Source organism: Oncorhynchus tshawytscha, linkage group LG08 (genome assembly GCF_018296145.1).
Source record: "Oncorhynchus tshawytscha isolate Ot180627B linkage group LG08, Otsh_v2.0, whole genome shotgun sequence".
Lineage (NCBI taxonomy): Eukaryota > Metazoa > Chordata > Actinopteri > Salmoniformes > Salmonidae > Oncorhynchus > Oncorhynchus tshawytscha.
In genome coordinates this window covers 31,998,314-32,019,724 of record NC_056436.1, presented here as the reverse complement: position 1 = coordinate 32,019,724, position 21,411 = coordinate 31,998,314, and the positions used below count along the sequence as shown (strand labels likewise).

The 21,411-nt window shown below is 41.7% G+C and overlaps 2 protein-coding genes across 4 annotated transcripts; both read left to right on the top strand.

Moving 5' to 3' along the window:
* The first annotated feature begins 210 nt into the window (after window positions 1-210).
* zbtb8os (zinc finger and BTB domain containing 8 opposite strand) lies at window positions 211-2,794 on the top strand. Its single transcript, XM_024430700.2, has 7 exons — window positions 211-392; window positions 745-769; window positions 1,062-1,183; window positions 1,420-1,502; window positions 1,889-1,941; window positions 2,228-2,264; window positions 2,508-2,794. The coding sequence occupies exons 1-7, from the start codon at window positions 311-313 to the stop codon at window positions 2,592-2,594; spliced, it is 489 nt and encodes a 162-aa protein (XP_024286468.1). The 5' UTR covers window positions 211-310; the 3' UTR covers window positions 2,595-2,794.
* Window positions 2,795-11,543: 8,749 nt separating this feature from the next.
* LOC112256624 (KH domain-containing, RNA-binding, signal transduction-associated protein 1) lies at window positions 11,544-20,116 on the top strand. Of its 3 annotated transcripts, XR_002954446.2 has the most exons (11): window positions 11,544-11,912; window positions 14,394-14,521; window positions 15,083-15,199; window positions 15,315-15,461; window positions 15,637-15,779; window positions 15,872-16,145; window positions 16,389-16,465; window positions 16,868-16,926; window positions 17,130-17,300; window positions 19,144-19,206; window positions 19,605-20,116. XR_002954446.2 is itself a non-coding variant. In XM_024429991.2 (9 exons), exons 1-9 carry the CDS (start codon window positions 11,780-11,782, stop codon window positions 17,234-17,236), a joined length of 1,182 nt encoding a protein of 393 aa, XP_024285759.1. In that variant the 5' UTR covers window positions 11,544-11,779; the 3' UTR covers window positions 17,237-18,196. The 3 variants fall into 3 exon arrangements, 2 of the variants coding, with proteins under 2 accessions (XP_024285759.1, XP_024285758.1); XM_024429991.2 differs by lacking the exons at window positions 19,144-19,206; window positions 19,605-20,116 and having other exon boundaries at window positions 15,640-15,779; window positions 17,130-18,196; XM_024429990.2 differs by lacking the exons at window positions 19,144-19,206; window positions 19,605-20,116 and having other exon boundaries at window positions 17,130-18,196.
* The last annotated feature ends 1,295 nt before the right edge of the window (window positions 20,117-21,411 follow it).

The following is a 21,411-nucleotide window of genomic DNA, read 5'->3' as shown; positions in this document are numbered from 1 at the left end:
AGTTTTTAAAAAGGGGGGGTGGGGGGTGTTTTGGCTCCGTGGCTGTGGTAACTAGTGACGACACAGCAAAAAGCTATATTTTTACCCCGCATTATTTCATTTCGGGGATCTTTATTATCCACCCGCACAGTAGGTGGCGGAATACGCAATATAATTGATGCGAACGCCATTATATCAAAGAAGTAGACGGCGAGTAATCTTTGGTACCTGATTGGTCACTACACTGACAATACTTCCTGAAACAATCCATGTTGCAACAGCAAGTATACGTTTCAGTAGTTTAGGGTTCAAATCAACGAAATAAATCACAATGGATGATCGTGAGCTTGATCTCACCGAGTCACAGAAAGATACCAAGTCGAAATACCCGGCGATCAACAAGAAGTATGAATGTGAGTTGCGAACTTGTGTAGCTAATCTGTTATGAACATGCTTGATGACAAGCTATACTTACATTTTTCGCTAGTTAGCTTGCTTTGGCCTGATTTGAGATTGTTCACCAGGTAGTACATGAATGGGTTTCTGTTAAAATGTTTAGTGGAAGAGTATCTTTAGTGGAGGAGACAGCTCTACCATCCGAAATTGCTTCATTGACACATTTATATTGTAGCCAGGCCTAGTAGATTAATACCCTCACATATTGGATTGAATGTTTACCTATAGCCCACTCTACTTTATTGTAGTAACATGAGTTGAATAATTGATCTATCTATCTATTCATCTTGTAATTTGGATTCTCTCTAGATTTGGACCACACTGCTGATGTACAGTAAGTGGACTGACTACCCATGAACCACAGCAACTGCTGCTCCTACCCTTAACTGTGGTGGTTACACCTTAATTGCGAAATCCCCAAAGCCTACCTGATAATGCAGAGCAGCGATCTGTAACTTGACCGTACGGAGTGGCTTCCAACTTGGCACACACTGGTTGAATCAACGTTGTTTTCACGTCATTTCAATTAAATTACATTGAACCAACGTGGAATAGACGTTGAATTGACGTCTGTGCCCAGTGGGTTTGTCTTGCATCTGTGTCATAACTCTTATGTATGTTCCTAGGCTCCACTCTTGGGGAGACTCTCTGGAGGAGGCATTTGAGCAGTGTGCCATGGCAATGTTTGGGTATATGACAGATACAGAGACAGTGGAGCCCTTTGACACAGTAGAAGTGGAGTCAGAAGGTGAGATGGAATAACAGACTGAAAACAGGCATAATACTCATAGGGACAGTACATGCCTGGAGTAGATTATGGGGGACCAGTACGGGGGGGGAAATATATGCACTCACTAATGTAAGTCACTCTGGATAATAGTGTCTGCTAAATGACAAATGTAATGTAAATATGTTTCATATGGGTCAATATTTTACTTACCATTGCATTGAATACTTTCTTATGTCTGTTTGTTTCCTGACCAGGTGATGACATGGAATCTCTTCTCTTCCACTTCCTAGATGACTGGTTATTCAAATTCAGTGCAGATCTTTTCTTCATTCCTAGAGTAAGGACCTTCAACGTATTAATTCCAGTGAGGCTACATGTAGCTCGCTCTCTCTCATCTACCCCCATCAATAGATGTATAGATTTATTGGTGCCTGTATGTATAATTGTAAGATGTCAAAGGAGTATGCACAGAATTGCATTGCAAAAAAAATGTGGGTTTGAAACCTGATTACAACCGGAAGATAACATATCATTACATTTACCAGAAGTGTTTATTTATCTTGTATCCCTTACAACACAGTTCATTACCAAAGCGCTATTGTTTGCTTCAAATAGCTCATGCTTCAAATGTAATAAGCTTTCAAAAAGATATCATGGCAACTACCAATTTCATTTAACAGTTACAATAATAAGGTATTGCCTAACTTAATGTATGTCTTCTAGGAGGTTAAAGTTTTGCACATTGACAGGATGCACTTCAAAATCCGCTCCATTGGGTAAGTTGATCTAAAGTTACACATGTCAGGATTTAGTTTTTGCTCACTAGGTGGTGCTAATTTATACTCGCATGTGATTGATCATTGACTTTTGAGCCATGACATTACTCCTAGATGAAACAGTCTGAGGGGATATGGTGGGTTGGTTTTAGTTGGAATATTCTACACCTGAGAAAGACAAGGCTTGCATGTTATCATTACTTCCTCCTCCAGTTCCTATGTCTGGTGTTCTGGTTCATTCTCAGCTTCCCTCCATGCCTCACATTGTTTTCCTCTGCTGTTGTAGGTGGGGAGAAGAGTTCAACTTGGTCAAGCATCCACAGGTGAGCGAACTGAGAAAGAGGTCTGCTGTCTGACTCCCTCCTGGCCATAAGGCATAATTACGGTTTATGACCTGATGAATATTGTTTATCCAACTGGTTGTGATATGTATTCTGTTACTGAAATATTATACTACATACATGATTAGTAGGCATAGTTTGTTTTCATTGATTCAGGAGTCATCTGATTACAATAGTTTGTATTTTTGAATGTGTCACTAAACTATGCGTATATTGTCCCTAAAGGGGACAGAAGTGAAGGCCATCACTTACTCAGCCATGCAGATCCATGACATCGACAAGCCCGAGATCTTTGCCATCATTGACATCTGAGGATACTACTACTGAGAAACTGTCCCAGAAGGGAACAGGACAATAGAAACAAACCTATATGTGCCTGTGTGATTGGACAATTGATTTAGGGCAACAGCATAGGCTTTGAAAATTGACATTTGATTAAGGGCAACAGCATAGGCTTTAGAACTGGATGAGTGAAGTGTAATATTTCCCTGAATTTGAATTGTTTACAGACAGATATCCAGAGAGCAGCAAACATCAGCAGCAGCAGAGTAACTACTTAAGATACACTACATGACCAAAAGTATGTGGACACCTGCCCGTCAAACATCTCATTCTAAAAATAACGGGCATTAATATGGAGTTGGTCCCCCCCTTTGTTGCTATAACAGCCTCCACTCTTCTGGGAAGGTGTCATAATCCCTGAGCCGACTAGATGAAAATAATGTTGATGTGCCCTTGAGCAAGGCACTTAACCCTAGTTGCCCCTGTCAGTCGCTCTGGATAAAGTGTCTGCTAAATGACAAACATTTAAATTTAAACTAGATGTTGGAACATTGCTTCGTGTACTTGCTTCCATTCAGCCACAAGAGCATTAGGGAGGTCGGGTACTGATGTTGGGCGATTAGGCCTGGCTCGCAAGTCGGCATTCCAATTCATCCCAAAGGTGTTTGTGGTCAGGGCTCTGCAGGCCAATCAAGTTCTTCCACACTGATCTTGACAAACAATTTCTGTATGGACCTTGCTTTGTGCACAGGTGCATTGTCATGCCTAAACAGGAAAGGGCCTTCCCCAAATTGTTACCACAAAGTTGGAAGCACAGAATTGTCTGGAATGTATGCTGTAGCGTTAAGACTTCCCTTCACTGGAATTAAGTGCCCAGCCTGAACCATTATTCCTCCTCCACCAAACTATAGAACAGTGTGTTCTATATCGAGGCAGGTAGCGTTCTCCCTGCATCCGCCCAACCCAGATTCGTCTGTCGGATTGCCAGTTGGTGAAGCGTCACTCCAGATAATGCGTTTCCAATGGCGGCGAGCTTTACACAACTCCAGCCGACGCTTGGCATTGTGCATGGTGATCTAAGGCATGTGTGCGGCTACTTGGCCACGGAAACTAATTTCAGCTCCCGACGAACACTTCTTGTGCTGACGTTGCTTCCAGAGGCAGTTTGGAACTCGGTAGTGAGTGTTGCAACCGAGGACAGACGATTTTTATGCGCTTCAACACTCGGTGGTCCCGTTCTGTGAGCTTATGTGGCCTACCACTGCTAGACGTATCCACTTCACAATAACAGCATTTACAGTTGACCGGGGCAGCTCTAGCAGGGCAGAAATTTGACGAACTGACTTGTTGGAAAAGGTGGCATCCTATGACGGTGCCACGTTGAAAGTCACTGAGCTCTTTATTAAGGCCATTCTACTGCCACTGTTTGTCTATGGAGATTGCATGGCTGTGTGTTCAATTTTATACACCTGTCAGCAACGGATGTGGCTGAAATAGCCGAATCCACTAATTTGAAGGGGTGTCCACATACTTTTCTATATATAGTGTAAGTTATCTGGCTCTGCTCATAAGTGCTCTGAGCGGTATTGATTGAGGAATGCCAATAATTAAGGTTTTTATTGTTATTTTTAAGGATCACAAATGAATCCAAAACGTGTCAAGAGACAGAATCATCTAAAACAATCTGTTACAAAGATGGCACAATAATGAATGTACTTGTAGGGATTATTATTTTTTAATTGTTGAGAGACCGTGCAGGGGCATTGACAGTTTGTTTTTGTCATATGTACTGTATTTGTACAGCTAGATATTTATTTAAGCATTTCAGGTGCCACACCTCTCAGATTAAAAATGATTAAAAATTCATTAAACAATCCAGGCTGGGATCCACCCCATCACAGACAAATGCAGTGCTTTGGCCAAGATGTTTCATACCGATTGAATCAAACACACTAAGGCTTTTTCTGGAGAGTAAACATACCTGAGTGAACATGTTAACTTTTGGTTTATATATTTTTTATTTTGAAATGGTGACTCAGGATTATTGTACAATATACACTACCGTTCAAAGTTTGGGGTCATTTAGAAATGTCCTTGTTTTTTGAAAGAAAGGCACATTTTTGGTCCATTAAAATAACATAAAATTGATCAGAAATACAGTGCAGACATTGTTAATGTTGTAAATGACTATTGTAGCTGCAAACGGCCAATTTTTTAAAATGGAGTATCTACATAGATGTACAGAGGCCCATTATCAGCAACCATCACTCCTGTGTTCCAATGACATGTTGTGTTAGCTAATCCAAGTTTATAATTTTAAAAGGCTAATTGATCATTAGAAAACCATTTTGCAATTATGTTAGTACAGCTGAAAACTGTTGTCCTGATTATTAAAGAAGCAATAAAACTTGTCTTCTTTAGGCTAGTTGAGTATCAGCATTTGTGGGTTTGAGTACAGGCTCAAAATGGCCAGAAACAAAGAACTTTCTTCTGAAACGCATCAGTCTATTCTTGTTCTGAGAAATGAAGGCTATTCCTTGTGAGAAATTGCCAATAAACAGAATAGAAAAAGGAGTGGGTTGCCCCAGTGCACAACTGAGCAAAGTACATTAGAGTGTCTAGTTTGAGATACAGACGCCTCGCAAGTACTCAACCGGCAGCTTCATTAAATAGTACCCACAAAACACCAGCCTCAACGTCAACAGTGAAGAGGCGACTCCGGGAAGCTGGCCTCCAAGGCAGAGTTGCAAAGAAAAAGCCGTATCTCAGACTGGCAAATAAAGCCTTAAGATGGGCAAAAGAACAGACACTGGACAGAGGAACTCTGCCTAGAAGGCCAGCATCCTGGAGTCGCCTCTTCACTGTTGACGTTGAGACTGGTGTTTTGCCACCCCACATTCCTGCACTACAAATGATGACCCAGTACATCCTGTCCTTGGATCTTTTGAACCATCTGTGTAAATGGCTAAAAAATCCTGATGCACAGTATTTAGATGTCTCTTTAAACAGATCAGATGGATCAACACCTCCCTATCTTTCTGTAGTCTCTCCAACACTTCTAGATTAACTACTGGAGTCAGGAGTAGCCATACAGTCCCATCTCATTCGTCTGGGTATTACCCACCCAAAGCTTGTGTTCTGTCTTTGCTCGTGTTCCCAGCATGCCTGTAAAATCCCTTTTGCAGGATGAGTCACCCCATGTCCCTGTAGGTTGAACCAATAATTCATTGCCAGCGGCGGTCTCCTAATTCTCAATGGCATGTCCCCTATCTCCACCTGTAGTGCAGCCACTGGGGAGGTCCGGAACGCCCCACTACATATTCTGAGTCCTTGCCCCTGTGTGACATCTAGCCTTTCCAATGATGTCTGGGCTGCCGAACCATACGCTATACTGCCATAGTGTATTACAGATTAGATTAATGCAACATACATGGTCCTCAATGAGGAACGCCCAGCCCCCCACTCCTTCCCTGTCATACAGCGCATCACATTTAGCACCTTCTAACACTTTCCCACCAATCTCTCAATGTGTTCTGCCCAGGTCAGTCTAGTGTCACCTTCTCCAAGTTTCTCTCATATAACCTCAAGCATACCTCATCTTCCACCTTCCTCCTGGTAAAGATTAATGCCCACCGCTCTACTTCATCAATTGCTTCCTGTACCTTCCTGACTATGTAAGGCATATTTCTTCCCCTCTTCCAAGGCCCCATCATCTGCAAATAATGACCTCCCAATATCCGTCTGTACCTGAGAGTAAACATCATTGATCATGATTGAGAACAACAGAGGTCTAATCACGCTCCCCATAATCCACCAGGTAGCTTGATAGCTTGTTGGCCTCGTTGGGTCTTTCCCTGGCTTCCAGATTGGTACCACTACTGCCTCCTTCCAGCTGCCTGGTAGTTTCCCCTCCTCCCACACTCTGTTGTACAACACCAATACCTTATCCAGTGCTTTATCTCTAAAATGGGCTAACATAGCATAGCACACCTCATCTTTCCCAGGTGAAGGTAATTCAGCCTTACCTAATTGCCCTTTTCACCTTTGCCATGAAATGGCATTCAATGCATCATTTACATCCTCCCTCCTAACCAGCACACCGGGATGCTCTTCTCTCCCTCTCCTCCCACAAATTTGCTGAGCTATGCACTTGGACAAATGCTTTGGCCATCGTCTCTGCCTTCTCATCTGTTACTGCCACATTCTTTCCCCTCATCAACACTGGATAATCCCACTCCCTTCTGACCCCACTCATCCTCTTAATCATCCCCTACACTTCTCCCACAGGTGTTGCCCTTCCAATGGTGTCACAGAACCGATGCTAACATGGCCTCTTTGCCTGACGAATAGTTCTCCTCACTAGGGCATGGGCCTGCTTATACTGAATCAGATGTTGGAAGTTATACGTCCTTTTCAGTATTCTAAATTCCCTGTCCCTACTCCTCACCACTACCCCACACTCCTCTGTCCATCATGGGACTGCTTTCCTCCTCCTTCCTGAACTCTTAAGTACAGCCTCAGTAGCTGCCCCCACTAACGCTGTTCTCATCCAGTTATTCATACTATCCATATCCCCTCTCATATCCACCCGAGCCATCACCTGCTCACTCAGCTCCTGAAACTGATCCCAGGGCTACTCGGACCTGAGCGATGTGATCCTCCAAGGTAGCCGAGTAGACCAGGATGTCGTCGATATACACGACCACCTGGCGTCCGAGCATGTCCCGGAACGCCTTGACCACTGACGAAGCATTGGCTAAGCCAAATTGCATCACCAAGAACTCATAGTGACCAGACATTGTCCTAAAAGCTGTCTTCCATTCATCCCCCTCCCGGATGCAGATGAGATTGTATGCACTCCGCAGGTCCAATTCGGTAAAGAACCGGGCACCGTGGAGCTGTTCGATGGCTGCCGGCATCAACGGGAGAGGGTAACGGTACTTGGTGATTTCATTGAGTCCTCTGTAATCAATTCATGGGCATAACCCTCCATCATTCTTGGCCACAAAGAAGAAACCTGCTGACGCAGGACGTGCGGATGAAACCTTGTTGGAGCGGCTCATGGATGTACTCCTCCATGGCCTGGGTTTCCGCCACCAACAGAGGGTAGATGCGTCTGCGCGGGGGCACAGAGCCTACAAGCAGGTCGATGGCACAGTCCCAGGGGTGATGAGGGAGACAGGTGGCGTGTGTTATGGAAAATACCTCCCACAGGTCCTGGTTTACCTCCGGGATGTTGGGCTGAAGGGCAACCACAGGACTCTCAACTGACTTGGAACCACAAGGGATGGAGAAGCAGTTCCTCCGGCATTCGGGTAAACAGTCTGATTTTCATCCTGAGATGGTGGGGTTGTGGAATTGAAGCCAAGGAGGAACTTGTGAGCTGGTGATGAAGAGGATGTTCTCCTGATGGATGGACACCACGATGAGGGTGAGTGGTTTGGTGATGTGTGTGATGGTCTCGGAACCTAATGGCTGATTATCGAGGGCTTGAACCGACAAAAGAGAGGATAGCGGGTATGAGGTCATGTTGAGAGAGAAGGCAAGGGTCTGGTCAATAAGGTTTTCTGCAGCACCGGAATCCACTAAGGCTGTAGAAACAGTACATGTCAACTAGTGTGATCGCCACCAATTTTGTTTGCAACATTTACTTGGAGCCAACTCTGCAAATAGCCCTGCTGGGTGATTTGAAAAGTCATAGTCAATCCATCAATAATATAATAACACTCTTAGAAAAATGGTTTCTTTCATTTACAATCTGTAGAGACTATGAGAAAGGTTCAGAAACATCACAGCACAGTAGAAAATATGTCAGCTAGAAATTAAAACTGGATGGCCTTCAGAGATAGATGGGAGGGGTTAAGGGTAGCTGAAGACTGGGACTAAAAACAAAAGACAACTAATGTGAAATATGCTGCCTGTGAAATGTACTGTATGTAGAATGTACAGTTGAAGTCGGAAGTTAACATACACCTTAGCCAAATATATTTAAACTCTGTTTTTCACAATTCCTGACATTTAATCCTAGTAAAAAAATCCCTGTTTTAGGTCAGTTAGGTTCACAACTTTATTTTAACAATGTGAAATGTCAGAATAAAAGTAGAGAGAACGATTTATTTCAGCTTTTATTTCTTTCACATTCCCAGTGGGTCAGAAGTTTACATGCTACCAAATACTAATTGAGTGTATTGCCTTTCAAATTGTTTAACTTGGGTCAAACGTTTTGGGTAGCCTTCCACAAGCTTCCCACAATAAGTTGAGTGAATTTTGGCCTATTCCTCCTGACAGAGCTGGTGTAACGGAGTCAGGTTTGTAGGCCTCCTTGCTCGCACATGCTTTTTCAGTTCTTTCCACAACTTTTCTATGGGATTGAGGTCAGGGCTTTGTGATGGCCACTCCAATACCTTGACATTGTTGTCCTTAAGCCATTTTGCCACAACTTTGAAAGTATGCTTGGGGTCATTGTCCATTTGGAAGAGCCATTTGCGACCAAGCTTTAACTTCCTGACTTATGTCTTGAGATGTTGCTTCAATCTATCCACAATTTTCCTGCCTCATGATGCCATCTTTTGTGAAGTGCACCAGTCCCTCATGCAGCAAAGCACCCCCACAACATGATGCTGCCACCCCCGTGCTTCACGGTTGGGATGGTGCTCTTCGACTTGCAAGCATCCCACTTTTTCCTCCAAATATAACAATGGTCATTATGGCCAAACAGTTCTAGACCAGAGGACATTTACAATCTTTGTCCTCATGTGCAGTTGCAAACCGTAGTCTGGCTTTTTTATGGCTGTTTTGGAGCAGTGGCTTCTTCCTTGCTGTGTGGCCTTTCAGGTTATGTCGGTATAGGACTCGTTTTACTGTGGATATAGCTACTTTTGTACCTCTTTCCTCCAGCATCTTCACAAGGTCTTTTGCTGTTGTTCTGGGATTGATTTGCACTTTTCCACCAAAGTACATTCATCTCTAGGAGACAGAACGCGTCTCCATCCTGAGCGGTATGATGGCTGCGTGGTCCCATGGTGTTTATACTTCCCATGATGTCAAGCAAAGAGGTAGTGAGTTTGAGGGTAGGCCTTGAAATACATCCCCAGGTACACCTCCAGTTAACTCAATTGATATCAATTAGCTTATCAGAAGCTTCTAAAGCCATGACATCACTTTCTGGAATTTTCCTAGCTGTTTAAAGGCAAAGTCAACTTAGTGTATGTAAACTTCTGACCCACTGGAATTGTGATAAAGTGAATTATAAGTGAAATTATCTGTCTGTAAACAATTGTTGGAAAAATTACTTGTGTCATGCACAATGTAGATGTCCTAACCGACTTGCCAAAACTATAGTTTGTTAAAACAAGAAATTTGTGGAGTGGTTGAAAAACAAGCTTTAATGACTCCAGCCTATGTGTATGTAAACTTCCGACTTCAACTGTATAAGCTGGAAGTGGAAGCCTAAGTATTGTTCTCCATGAGTTTACTCCAATTAGGGAGAGGGTTGGTATGGTTAGAGGAACATAATAAAGAAGGAAAATACACTACATGACCAAAAGCATGTGGACACCTGCTTGTCAAACATCTCATTCAAAAATCATGGGCATTAATATGGAGTTGGAACCCCATTTGCAGCAATAACAGCCTCCAATCTTCTGGGAAGGCTTTCCACTAGATGTTGGAGCGTTGTTGCGGGTACTTACTTCCATTCAGCCACAAGAGCATGATTGAGGTCAGGCACAAATGTTGGGCGATTAGGCCTGGACGCATTCGGCATTCCAATTCATCCCAAAGGTGTTTGTTGGGGTTGAGGTCAGAGCTCTGTGCAGGCCAGTCAAGTTCTTCCACACCGATCTCGACAAACCATTTCTGTTTGGGCTTCACTTTGTGTACGGGGTCATTGTCATGCTGAAACAGGAAAGGGCCTTTCCCAAACTGTTGCCATAATGTTGGAAGCACAGAGTCTAGAATGTCATTGTATGCTGTAGTTTTAAGATTTCCCATCACTGGAACTAAGGGGCCTAGCCCGAACCATGAAAAACAGTCCCAGATCATTATTTCTCATCTACCAAAATGTACAGTTGGCACTATGCGTTGGGGCAGGTAGCTTTCTCCTGGAATCCGCCAAACCCAGATTTGTCTGTAAGACTGCCAGATCACTCTGGAGAACGCGAGATCAATGGTGACGAGTTTTACACCACTCCAGACGACGCTTGGCATTGCGCATGGTGATCTTAGGTTTGTGTGCGGCTGCTCGGCCATGGAAACCCAATTTATGAAGCTCCCGAAGAACAGCTCTTGTGCTGACGTTGCTTCCAGAGGCAGCTTGGAACTTGGTAGTGAGTGCTGAAACCAAGGACAGATGATTTTTACGTGCTTCAGCACTCAGCGGTCCCGTTCTCACTCATCATTATTCACAATTCGTTCATGATTAATGGCAGGGCAGCATGGTAGCCTAGTGGTTAGAGCGTGTTGGACTAGTAACCGGAAGGTTGCAAGTTCAAACACCCTGAGCTAACAAGGTACAAATCTGTCGTTCTGCCCCTGAACAGGCAGTTAACCCACTGACTTGCCTAGTTAAATAAAGGTAAAAAATAAATTAACGTTAATCATGGTATCATCCACATGAATATACAAGTTCTCAGAAACAATAAAAGTGACTCCAAAATGATAAAATGACTGCCTAAAGATAGATCTTGTGATCCTAATTCAGTTTGGGTTGGGTGAAAGACAAGAAGACAAAATAAAACTATTGATGATGCACTTAGCCTTCGGCATACAGTTGCTCAGTTTGGCATCAGCTAATAAACATATTTTTTCTTTAGAGATAAACCACAAAAAGGGATATTTTCAAGAAGTTTATTTTCCTGCCTTCTTGACCTCAATCTGGGACTAAATGAAAAGGTGTATGTTGTTGTCAGTTCAAAAACACTGTATCTTTAAATCCTCAAAGCAGCCTCGTTTCCGAAGCATAAAAGCTGTGACGTATTTTTCTTAATTTTTTTGCACGAGAAGAACGTCGTCCATTCTACAAATCGTATTCATCCGTAACCCGCTCTCTTTTAGCGGTGAAATTCGGATAACGTGTAGGTAGTTGCCGGAGAATATTACGTTCGAAAACATAGCTGAGAACATCAAGCTGGTCAACTTTATAAAGTAGGCTGTTTTGGGACGCTCCCGACCGACTGGAAACCAAGTAAACGAAAACGTTACAGAACGTGAGCCACATGAGTTCTGACGCTAAACCCGAGCCTAAAAAAGCCAAAATGGAGAATGAAAGCAAGTATCTCCCTGAGCTTCTGGCAGAAAAAGACAGTCTGGATTCTTCATTCACACATGCAATGAAACTTATATCTACAGGTAATATTTTAGTCAAATATTTTGATTGGAGTGCACGTTTGTAGTGACTCCTTGAACTAGTTTGCTAGGTAACGTGTTAATTAGCTAGCTGGTGTAACTAAAAATATGACGATGGCTAGGCTAACGTAGCTAGCTAGCAGGTTACTTAACTGTTCTGATTGTAAACGCTGTTAACACTTGTGGTTTCAACAACAAACTGTGTTGACCTAAACGATAGGCTATTGGTTATAGATTCGATACAATGGGTTTTGCTAAACCCACAACATATAGCCTAGTTCATTTGAGTTACGTTGTAAAAATGTAGGCCTTGTGTTGGACAACAATGGTTGCGGCGGGAAGAACGGCCTGTTAGCACGAGGCTCGAATGGAGGAGAGGCATGGCACAGAGTAGGATCGGCTAGGGACTCTGTAGGTATCTAGTTAGGTAACGAGGCTGTTACAACCTAGTACTTTTCCGTCGTGAAACTTAATGCATATGGAAGGCTGCTGCCGAATTAGTTTATTCTCAAATGGAATAACATTCAGTAGTTAGGTTTCCATCCAATTGGCTACAGACTTGAGAATATTCTATAATTCGCACAAAAACAATGCACGTTTGCTTCAAATGTACTTGTTGCGAATAAAATTGTACGTGGATGTAGTCGACAACCATTTCTGCGGTTAAATTCCCCATGCACCGAATATAATATCCTAGGTTAATGTGTTTCCATCTGATTTTTAACTGTGTGGTTTTGTCACACAAAAATGTAGGATTATGGAGCAAATGTGCCCACTTATCATGACACGTGTGAGTTTATAGACAAAAGAGCGAGATTTGTCAAAAGGCAGTCAAACTAGAATCAATCATCGAGTCGCTGGAATAAGACCCTCTATATTTATTGGAAAGTAACATCAAGCCCATCACCGTGCTCTTTCACCACCCTGTTAAATTCATAATGACTTTTTAACTATGTAGCCTCATGAACTGCACGCGTTCCCAAATAATATTGGGAGGACTGCACAACATCATTGCCTCCAAATTCACTTTGATATGATGGTTATTATATAAATATTTACAGGTAATTTTACTTGCACAAAGATCCCACTGTCTAGCATGTTTTCACTTTTGGGAAATTTACTGACAACTGTTTACTCCAGGGCTTTCATGACATTATGTATGTTGCTTGCATAAAATGTTTGGCTGGAAAGTTTTTTAATTTTTTTTATCGTCAAATAGGTTTTTCTTCATCAGAACCTGTCATCTGACGATCACGTTTGCTTGCTGCTTTTCTCTTCACCTTAGCAGTAGCTAGTTTTATGAACTAGGGCTGCTTATTTGTTTGTGCTACTAAAATGTGTAGTTGGATGATTCCTCACTAAACAAGCATAAAAATAGTTTTTCCCCCCCAAATGTAATCAATAGAATGTACCATTTGGAGGAAGAATTTGACATCTGTATCTAAAAGCGTAATTGTAAATAATTAATCAGGTGGCATATTTATGCCATTTTAGCCTTATCAAGGTCTTGTCCGTGTTCCATATGTAGGTGCAACAAAACAAAAACCAATCAGGGCCCTCCTTTACTTGCATCTTGCAATAACTTTGCAACCCACTTTATTTGATATCCATCACAACTACATTGAATCTCAGTTAATGTTTACTCATGCAAGTCACTTAGATTTTTACTAATAAACATTTCCCACATTTTACAGCTGGATTCCTGAATTTATTTTGGGAGTACCTTCATATGATGTTGCACTTTTGAAATTGGTAGTAGACAGCAGCTGGCTTGCACATCTGTGGGCCCACATTTTTGGTATGTCTGCTACAAAGTTACTGTGCAATGGCAATGCTGTAGGCAGGACATTGTTAAAATATGTTGGAACCTCTGCCAGAGACCTCATGGCTGCTATAATGGCAGTCAGAATCTGAGCATTGTCCACAATGTCCGGTTGGCATGCCTTTTTAGTATAAGAAGATTGTTTCTGTAGTTAAGTGTCAGACCAGGTTATGAACGGTTTCATCCTGCTGCGGGGCCACTTAACAGCTTGCTTGCAGTCTGCCTCTCCCCCAGAGCCAATTTTTACCCAGACAGTTCACCACTGCCAGTCTGTTTCAAACTAAGCAGGGACATGCATTAAGATGAGTTTAGAATCTGTTTTGTGACCAAATTTGTATTCTAGTTTGATCAGCTAATTTTTTGTCAATGATGTGAATTGTGGTGTGACTTGAGACCCGCCCACTACATTTTTTTTGTGGGGAAATGAGGGCGCTAGTATCATTGGATGACTTGTTTTATCTTACTACGTACGACAGGATTTTCTCTGGTAGTAGGCCTATGTATTGATGTAGCTATAATTACTCTACACTTTGATTATGACCAAGTTCTGCTAATTACTTGTAAATTATGAACATTTCATGTAGCTCTTGCACTGTTTATGTTCAGTCTGTGAGTGATAGTGATGTTAGTCAAACTAAAAAGCCATGTTTTCTGTTCTGTAGAGATAGAAAGGATTCAGAAAGGAGAGACAAAGAAAGAGACAGAAAGAGAAACTTACCTGGACCTGTTTACCACAAAGAACATCAAGGTCAAGGAACGTGTACTCATTCCAGTCAAACAGTACCCAAGGGTGAGTAAAGTTTTCTTGTACAATAGAAGCCGTAAGTTTGGGCCATTGCTTTTCATATGCAATTACATTATATGTACTATGCTCAAAGCATACATTACAATTGAACACCCTACTGCATGTCTGGCTCTCCCTCACTGTCAAGGGACAACTTGTACACCTCAGGGTTATCAGTGACCTCAAACTTAAATGGATATGACTGCAGATAGTGCAGTTATTTTAATAGGAGAATTTTATGGGAGTGAAGTCAGAATGGCATGTCACAGTGCTCCTTCTGCTGTGCTGTTACAGTGGTGTCTACAAAATGGACCACTTAAACAGGCATAAATCAAATAAATAGGACTGCTGGTTCATTCCTCTTCAATTATGTGTGCTGAAACTTCTTTCTCATATGTCTATTGCCACTGTCCCTTAGATGGGAAGGCAGCATGCTATAGATTCAAGGCATTGATACAGTATCTTCTGCAGAATATTACCATGATCTATGTTTCAATATCCCTGAATAAAACAATCTCTGCACCAAGAACATTGAGTCTATTAGTGAACCCTTTTTTATTTCCACAGTTCAACTTTGTTGGTAAGATTTTGGGACCCCAGGGGAACACAATCAAGCGCCTCCAGGAGGAAACTGGAGCAAAGATCTCAGTATTGGGCAAAGGTTCCATGAGGGACAAGGTGAAGGTAAGAATGGAGGGAGGAGTTGACAGGGTACATGTGGAGAAGAGTCCTTTTGTAACAAACAGCAGTGATTGAATGTGCAGAATTCATTGTTAGTTTTTACGCTGTTGAATTTCAGGAGGAAGAGCTGAGAAAGGGTGGTGAGCCCAAATATGCTCATCTGGGCATGGAACTGCATGTCTTCATAGAGGTGTTTGCTCCTATACCTGAGGCATACCTGCGCATGGCTCACGCCATGGACGAGGTCAAGAAGTTCCTCATCCCTGTAAGTATCCCAGGGAGCTTCCTGCTTCAACCAACGCTATTTCAGGTTGTGATATATGGGCCTAGCTATTCGGTCTATGGTAACTTAGCAATGGTCCAAGATTTTCCATGCTACTGCCGTGTTATAATCTCTGACCTGTCATGTTAATGGAGCTACTCTCTTTACTCTTTATAAGCAGGACACCATGGATGGTATATGCCAGGATCAGTTCATGGAGATTGGCTACCTGAATGGCGGTCAAGATTCACAATCCAGGGGACGAGGGGGCCCTCCAGGCAGGGGCAGGGGAGCACCCCCACCCAATTCAGTAGGAGCCAGGTAGGACTCGCAGTGCCTGACAACCCCTTACCTTTCAAGACCAAAAGCCTTCACAATCCTACAAAGTTTAATTCACTGATTAATTTCTTCAGGGGGCGAGGAATGCTACCTCGTGGAGGAGCCCCTCGTGGAGGCACCCAACGTGGTGGAGCTTCCCGAGGAGGACCTCCCAGGGGTGGATCGGCCAGAGGGGCTCCAGCTGGCCGAGGTGGACCCCCCTCTACACCTGCTAGAGGAGGCACTACACCCCGTTCCAGACCACCCACCCCAGGGACACCAAGGATGCTCCCGTCCCCAGCCCACTCCCACCAGCAGCACCAGCACCAACATGCCCCACCACCCAAGGCTGAGGCCTACAATGAATATGTAAGTCAAACCACTCAATTGTTAAGTCATTGGGTTCTATACCTACTTTCTTTCAGAACTGAAGAGCTGTCAGTTTAATATTTTATTGTCTATCCATCATGGGTGACAGGTCACTTCATTCATAGGTTTAAGCCCCATCTAGTCCACTTGACTGTTTTATTCTGACATGCTAGTAGCATTCTGTTTTACATGTACCTCGTCATTCTGTGGTAATAGTGGCGTGTGTTGTCTTCATTTCCCCAGCCTGCCTATGAAGAAAGCTACGCTGAGCCTGCATATGAAGGTTATGACAACTATTACAGTCAACAACCTCCACAAGCGTAAGTCTTTCTCATAATATAATGGTTAAAACAATGACGTGGCCAATCCTCAGTAGAAGATTGTAAAAGCAGACTGTTTTTACCCCAGCGTATTGAATTGAATTGTCATAGGAAATATTGAGGTCAAGATGGTTAGGCTGGATTTCAGCAGCCAACCCAGCCACTCTGGTTCAGAGGTGATGGGTCAAATGCGGAAGACACGTTTCGGTTGAATGCGCTGTTGTGCAACTGACTCGGTATCCCGCTTTCCCTAGTGATTTCAATTTCTGGAAACTTTTGTAATTAAGCTGATATATTGTGCCATGTTTTCAGGTGAATGCTGTGGGGCCCCAGACATTTTACCCTTGCAATATTCAATGTAGTATCAGTCTGTCTCAAAAGGCTCTGACGTTCTCTTCACAGGGACACAGAGTACTATGACTACGGACATGGAGAGGCTCAGGAGGCTTATGAACCCTATGGTAAGATGGCAATAAATTAATGGTCTAAGTAAATAGTTTTTCATACATTTTCAAATAATGAAACTGACTTAGTTGGTCCAAACTGGTCCTGTGTCCATGTGTTGTACTCTGTTGTGACATATTTGACCACCACTCTTTTTTCTTTTTGTCACACTGCATGTATCCAAACATTGACCTAGGCTTGGTGGTTTTTTTCTCTGTAGCCCAAGATGATTGGGAGGGTTCCTGGTCCTCCACTGGAGGCAAAGCCCCTCCAGCGAGGCAGGATAAGAGGGGGGCCTACAGAGAGCATCCATACGGAAGATACTGAACAGTCTCCGGTAGAGGGTTGCCATGGCAACTGTCTCCCATTGTAACTCACTTAACTCTCCAAAGTAATTTCCCTAAATGTTTTTCTTTTAAATTTTCTGTAGTTTTTTGTTTTTTAATGATTTGAGAGCAGGACAACTGGATGTATCGTATCGAGTGGGCGTAGCAAGCGAATGCAAGGATTTGGATAATACGTTATCATTCAATGTTTCCACTGCATCATTGACAGTTTTAAGATCTAATTTAATGGTTACTTAGAGAAACGTGATACCTTGTATAGTGTTAAATGTTATTTTGAAGGTTTGTTTCAGTTTGTCTTGAAATGATTTGTGGCAGTTGCAGTCTCATTTAGGCTGCATTTCTAAAGTATTTTTTAGCTAAAACTTGATTAATGACGTCAATGTAACATCGGCAACTAGATTAAGAATATATGGGGAAGAACCAAAATAATTTTCTAGACAAATCATTTTTGCAGAAACTAACATTCCCTATAGAGGCATAGATTTCAATGTTTTTTCTTTTCTTAGGGTTTTGAAATCTAGCCTTATTAGACACTGAGACAGTCTGTCCTAAAATATCTCCTTTAAGTATTTTCAATTCGACTTGGTTGTAAGTACATTCTACTTTAGATAACTTTTGCTTGGCTTACTTTGGTCTACATCTTATTGGGCTGACTTTGATAGAAATGCTGATAAATTACTCACTGAGTGGTTCTACAAGAATTTGGACATGGTCCTCACATGGTCTTCATGTAAGGGAAAACTGCAGCCATCTCAATATTATATGCATACACTTAAGAAAGTTTTGTATATTGCTTTCTAAAGTTGTGCCGTCTCCAAAATGCATAGTGCTACGTACGTGTGTACTTTTGCCTAAATAGGATACTAAATATATCCAAAAAAATGTTTTTCTGCGTTGTATCAATAAAGCCTAATTTGTTTTGTTTTTTTATCAAACTAAACCTGGTATTTTGCTTTTGTTGTATAGTAATGCCTTCCACTTCTAATAAAACTGATTCTCGTTTTGAGGATTTTCACAAAACTTCTAAACAATCACCAGAATATTGTATGTACATAGGAGACAAAAGCAACCAAAAAGAACATCTGCTTTACTTTGATAAAGAGCACGTCCTCTTCATCTCTCTGTATTAAAAAGGATCTAGAAGAGACTCGTTATGTCACCTAAAATAAAGATGGTACCTTAATCAAGGTAATGTATTTCCAAATACTTCGCTTGAGAAGGGTATAGTGCTTGGACTTGTAGTATTTGAAATCAATCGTTACAATGGAACATTTCCTCAAGCTTCCCAATGAGCCATGTATTTTTAGTCCTTTGAAATAACTGATTTTCAACCGTATTTACAATCAAGCTTGCAGGGATCTTACTTGACTTTGATGCAAAGTCATGCTGGCTGGTTTTATTAAAGAAAAATATCGCAGTGCAGAGGAGAGGATGCTAAAAGCCAAAAGATCACGTCAAGAAGGTAAAACTAACCCCAACTGTCATTTGTTAGATATTTTTTGTCTTATGCTCAAAATGCTAGAACCTGCTAGTCAACCCAAACCAGTTGTCCAAAACTGCGTGACTGAAAAATATGTCTCAAATAAAATAGCTGTACAAAATTATTAGAAATGATTGTAATGCAACTCTTGCTAAAATTGAACGCAGTTTATGGTCCAATCATTTAAAATGCCTTCTGCCTTTTTTTATTTTAGAATACTGTTAAAATGTTCAGCATTTGTAGCAATCTTTAAGTCATGGTTACAAAAAATAAATTGAAAACCTCAGCTTGAGTTGCATGACTTTTGCAGTGAAATATTAGTTTTGCATGAATGATTGTCCAACTTAAACTACATGTAGTTGTCAACAGCACTTGCACATGGGTCTCATTTGTATTTCTGTCCCCAGGTATTCTGAGTTAGTCCTTCTGGGTTTGAGAAAGGCATTGGACTTGAGCTGAATGTCCTCATGGTAAGTATTGTCTTCAGCAATATGTAATTTAAAAATGCTCAAGCTGCTACAGTATTTGTTTTGACTATTAATAAAATAAAACTGATGAAATCAAGAATGACCCAAGTCTGACAACTGAGTGTACCTCAGATTCTGCATTTGCTTGTTGAATTTGGCCAGAAAGTGCTTAGTCCCCTTCACAACCAACTGCAAGGTTTTTGAATGGACCCTCGGGCTGACTTTTGTCTGTGTCTAGTAGAAAATCAAACCAGGGTTGTGATGTAGTACTTTCTGATGGACTGGAGGAAATGTTGGGTTTTTCCCAATGATATTTGATAAAGGTTTACCTCAATCTGTCACTTTGAGAAGTGCTCTGTTTTCATGCCGTGTGACTGAATTAAAAAATGTATTTTCAACAGGTATAATCCTGTGAAAGGCCTTGACTGCACTGATAAAAGGCTCCTGGCAGTCTGGCGTTTTGTTGGGGATTTAAATGTCTGGACTGCCAAGGTTTCTTTCGCTCGAGATTCAACCGTTTGTTAGAAATTATGATAAAAGAATGAGCTCGTTCCATCACTTCAGCATAATGGCACTCCCTGGAATACAGTTGATTCTCGCCCAGTCTCCAGAGAAATCAACATTAGGTCTACAGTGCATTCAACTTGAGTTGGGATGAAATCATGGTCTGGTTCCCGACAAAGCAGCTTGGAGAATGCTCCAAGAGTACAGTACGAGGGACTGAGTTGGTGTGTCATCTTCCTTTGGCTCCTGATAGATTTCTGTGACTAAACATTTTTTTACCTCACTTTTTACATTTTTAAATATGTTGACATTTTGTGTATTTGTAAAATTGTAGTTGCCACAGGAAGTTCTTGGATGTTTTCTGTACAGACTTAATTTTATATATCTGAAATAAATCCCAATATCCTGACTGCTGTTTCTTAATTGTGTTGGTACGGGTGTTTTGCGGCTCAAAAGGTCAATTCTTCAGCTACCTTCATTATTATATTTAAATATAGCCTTGGTTACTGTATATATGGACAAACATCTCTTATCATGGGCCTAATCTCTTCCCTTACTAAATAAACACCATCTCTCTGGGTACCAGGTGTCTGGAATGGCAGCGCTGTGAGTGGTTGCTCTGCTCGGGTTTCTCGCGCTCTTATTTTCTGTCCACTGTGGGGAATCTGGGTAGTGATGTCTGGCCCCATTCTGTAAGGAGTAAGGTGATCGACATAATATTGACAAAGGGGAGAAGGATAAAGGAATGTGATTTTAAGACAGTTTACTGGAGCAGCGACCCTTTATTTGGGACAAACGGGTAGCAACAAGTGAATGCTCAATGCAGCATCTAATGAAGTTGTTGAACTCAATGGAGCATTTTAGTCGAGTAGTGGTGGGTGAAATACCATGAGTCACCCAGTAAAGTACTACTTGAGTAAAAGTATTTGTTTTAAATCTACGTAAGTATCAAGTAAAACTGCAAATCATTTTATGTTCCTTATTAAGCAAATCTGATCCCATTTGTTTAATTTCTGAAAGCCAGGGGCACAGTGCAACACACATACTAATGACGCATGTGTGTTTAGTGAGTCCGCCAGATCACAGGTAGATGGGATGACCAGGGATGTTCTTTTGATATGCGCATGAATTGGATCCTTTTCCTGTCCTGCTAAGCATTCAAAATGTAGTGTACTTTTCGATAATGGAAAATTATATGTAGTAAAATGACATTTTCTTTAGGAATGTGGTCAAGTTAAAGTTGTCAAATATAAATGTTAAACTAGATACCCCCCAAAAATGACCTAAGTAAATATACTTTCAAGTACTTTAAACCACTGCAGTTGAGACAGGTTGCTGAGACAATGCTCTTAGCAGCTGGAAAATACGGAGAGGAGGTCCCTAGACTAAAAACAGCAGCAAATCAGTGCCTAGTGATTACAATTTTGGAAATCTGTGCCAAAGTATTCACGCAAGATTTGTGATCATATACAAATGTAGGCAATATTTTGAAATTTTAGTAATGTTATACATGTGTGGGCTTCTTGCAGTCAACAAATAATTTGTAATTATGTTCCGGCCCCCTGACCATCCACTCAAGGAAAACAATTGGCCCACGACTAGATGATCCCTGCGCTAGAATTTATAAGATTGAGCCAGGTGCTGTGGTCTGTTTTACATATCAGATGATTTTAGGGTGATCTGATTTAAAATCTGTCAACATTA

Coding starts and splice junctions, on each gene's coding strand:
- zbtb8os (XM_024430700.2), top strand. CDS start 311: ATGGATGATCGTGAGCTTGATCTCACCGAGTCACAGAAAGATACCAAG. Junction 1,184..1,419: donor AGTAGAAGTGGAGTCAGAAG/GTGAGATGGAAT, acceptor TTTCCTGACCAG/GTGATGACATGGAATCTCTT. Junction 1,942..2,227: donor TTCAAAATCCGCTCCATTGG/GTAAGTTGATCT, acceptor CTGCTGTTGTAG/GTGGGGAGAAGAGTTCAACT.
- LOC112256624 (XM_024429990.2), top strand. CDS start 11,780: ATGAGTTCTGACGCTAAACCCGAGCCTAAAAAAGCCAAAATGGAGAAT. Junction 15,200..15,314: donor CCATGAGGGACAAGGTGAAG/GTAAGAATGGAG, acceptor GTTGAATTTCAG/GAGGAAGAGCTGAGAAAGGG. Junction 16,927..17,129: donor GGAGGCTTATGAACCCTATG/GTAAGATGGCAA, acceptor TTTTCTCTGTAG/CCCAAGATGATTGGGAGGGT.